This window comes from Gavialis gangeticus, unplaced genomic scaffold, assembly GCF_001723915.1.
Source record: "Gavialis gangeticus isolate Ggan-Ray unplaced genomic scaffold, GavGan_comp1, whole genome shotgun sequence".
Lineage (NCBI taxonomy): Eukaryota > Metazoa > Chordata > Crocodylia > Gavialidae > Gavialis > Gavialis gangeticus.
In genome coordinates, this window is record NW_017728992.1 from 130,278,652 (window position 1) to 130,280,516 (window position 1,865).

The following is a 1,865-nucleotide window of genomic DNA, read 5'->3' on the forward strand; positions in this document are numbered from 1 at the left end:
AGGTTCCTTCCGACTCATTGATTCTATGATTCTATGATAATACAGAGGAGTATTGTTTAAAATTATTTTGTAGGTGTTTGCAGAAAATATAAAAATCATTTTAAAAACAAGTCATCCTAATTAAGAATTTGGGCCCAAAAGTTCAAGAATATACTATAGCAACCTTTTACTTTTGAGAGAATCACTGCTTTATCACTGTATTTACTGTTTTGAAATGCTAATGTGTTACATTGATTTGAAGCATGAATTCAGCTCATTAATTTTTTTTTATTATGAAGTATGTTATTTTTTCGCTTTAATTTGCCATTCTTTTCAAGTGGATATGAAAATAAGTTTAACATGTTGAGCCTTCTTTTTATTTGTCACAAAATAATGGAAAGGACGAACAAAGAAATTTAGCATAATATTGCTGGAGGAAGTTTGATGCTAATAGTTATTTGGTACACAGCTAATTCTTTAATGTTGTTTTTTACATTGCAGTCTCCTCTCTTCGATAACCTATTCTCCCAAATCAGAACGTAAAACACCCGAGGCTTTAATACAAGCAGACAGTGACAATGACAAGGGAGAAAAGAATGGGAAAAAGGTCTGTTTTAATGTAGCTGGTGATGAGCAGGAAGATTCTGGCCATGACACCATCAGCAATAGGGATTCATACAGGTAATGGCACAAAAAGTATTTTTTGTTTTAGTCTTTAATATAACAGCAAGGTGTAGCATAGTGGGTCAAAATGGAATATCAAACTATAATAGTTCTTATCTCTTACAAAGGGAAACTTTTTTATAACTTAGTCATCAAGGTGGACTACTTTTTTGTAAAACCTCTTGTGGTAACACTGTGCGATGGGCCTTTATTAGAACTCCAGATCTGAATATTCCTGAACTTCACAGGGAAATGTAACAAGAGCTGTGGATCATTCTGTGAGATGATGATTCAGAACACAGAAATAAATTCTGTTGTATCTCCACTTAGGGAAATTGGACCCAAATGAAAAAGCTTTATTTAAGGGGTGTCAAACATATGACCAGTGGACTGGAGTGACCCATGGGCAATCATGAAGCTGTGCGAAGCTTTGGATGCTGATTTGATTTGGAGGAGATTTGGCCTGATTCAGTGGCCAAATCTCCAAATCTGAATCAAATCAAGGGACCAATAAAAAGGTCCAAATTGATTCAAAGCTCTCCGAATCTTCAGAAAAGATTCAAAGAGCTTTGATTCGGGCAGTCCCTGCCCGCTGCATCAGGGGGCTGGAGCCAGACTCAGAGCTGGTAAGTAGGGGTCAAGGAGGGGGGCGGCTGGTGGAGGGGGGAAGGGACCATGGGGGGACCCCTGCCAGGCTCCATTCCATGGCTGCCCCACCCACCCCAGCTCCTGGTGCTTTAAAAAAAGTCCCCACTCACTGGGTGCTACTGGGCAGGGGGGGCGATCCTTGATGCCCCATACTGTGTGGGGGTCTCTGCACAAGCCCCTAACCCCCCATTGCTCCTCCAGCCCCCCCACGCCTGCCCTGCCCACCCCAGATCTGGCCCTTTAAGAAAACAAAAACTGAGAAAACCCCCAGGACTCACCAGCTCCTGCAGCAGCTTCAGGGCTTTCGGGAGCTTGTGAAGAGCCCCCTATGTAGTGCAGGGAAGTGGGAATCACCCCCCACTGGGCAGGAACTCGTGAGTCCAGGGGGTTCGGTTTTTTTTTTTCTTAAAGATGCTGAGGTTAGTTGCTACCTGAATTTAGTTATTTAAAGATGCTGTGCAGCAGAGGTTAGCTTATTTGCATGGTAGCTTTAGTGTAACTAATCTTAAATTTTGGTAAGGGCACTCAAAATTTACACAGGTATCCTTCTGTTTATAGTAAAAAAAACAAACAAA

At 41.3% G+C, this 1,865-nt stretch overlaps 1 protein-coding gene across 2 annotated transcripts in view; it reads left to right on the plus strand.

Annotated features, from left to right (window-relative positions):
* The window catches only part of PREX2 (phosphatidylinositol-3,4,5-trisphosphate dependent Rac exchange factor 2), a 397,279-nt gene that overhangs the window by 233,940 nt on the left and 161,474 nt on the right, over positions 1–1,865 (plus strand). For both annotated transcript variants that reach the window (XM_019527766.1, XM_019527767.1), the window contains exon 26: positions 481–660. In XM_019527766.1, coding sequence (XP_019383311.1) covers positions 481–660 — 180 coding nt within the window. The remainder of the gene's footprint in view (positions 1–480; positions 661–1,865) is intronic.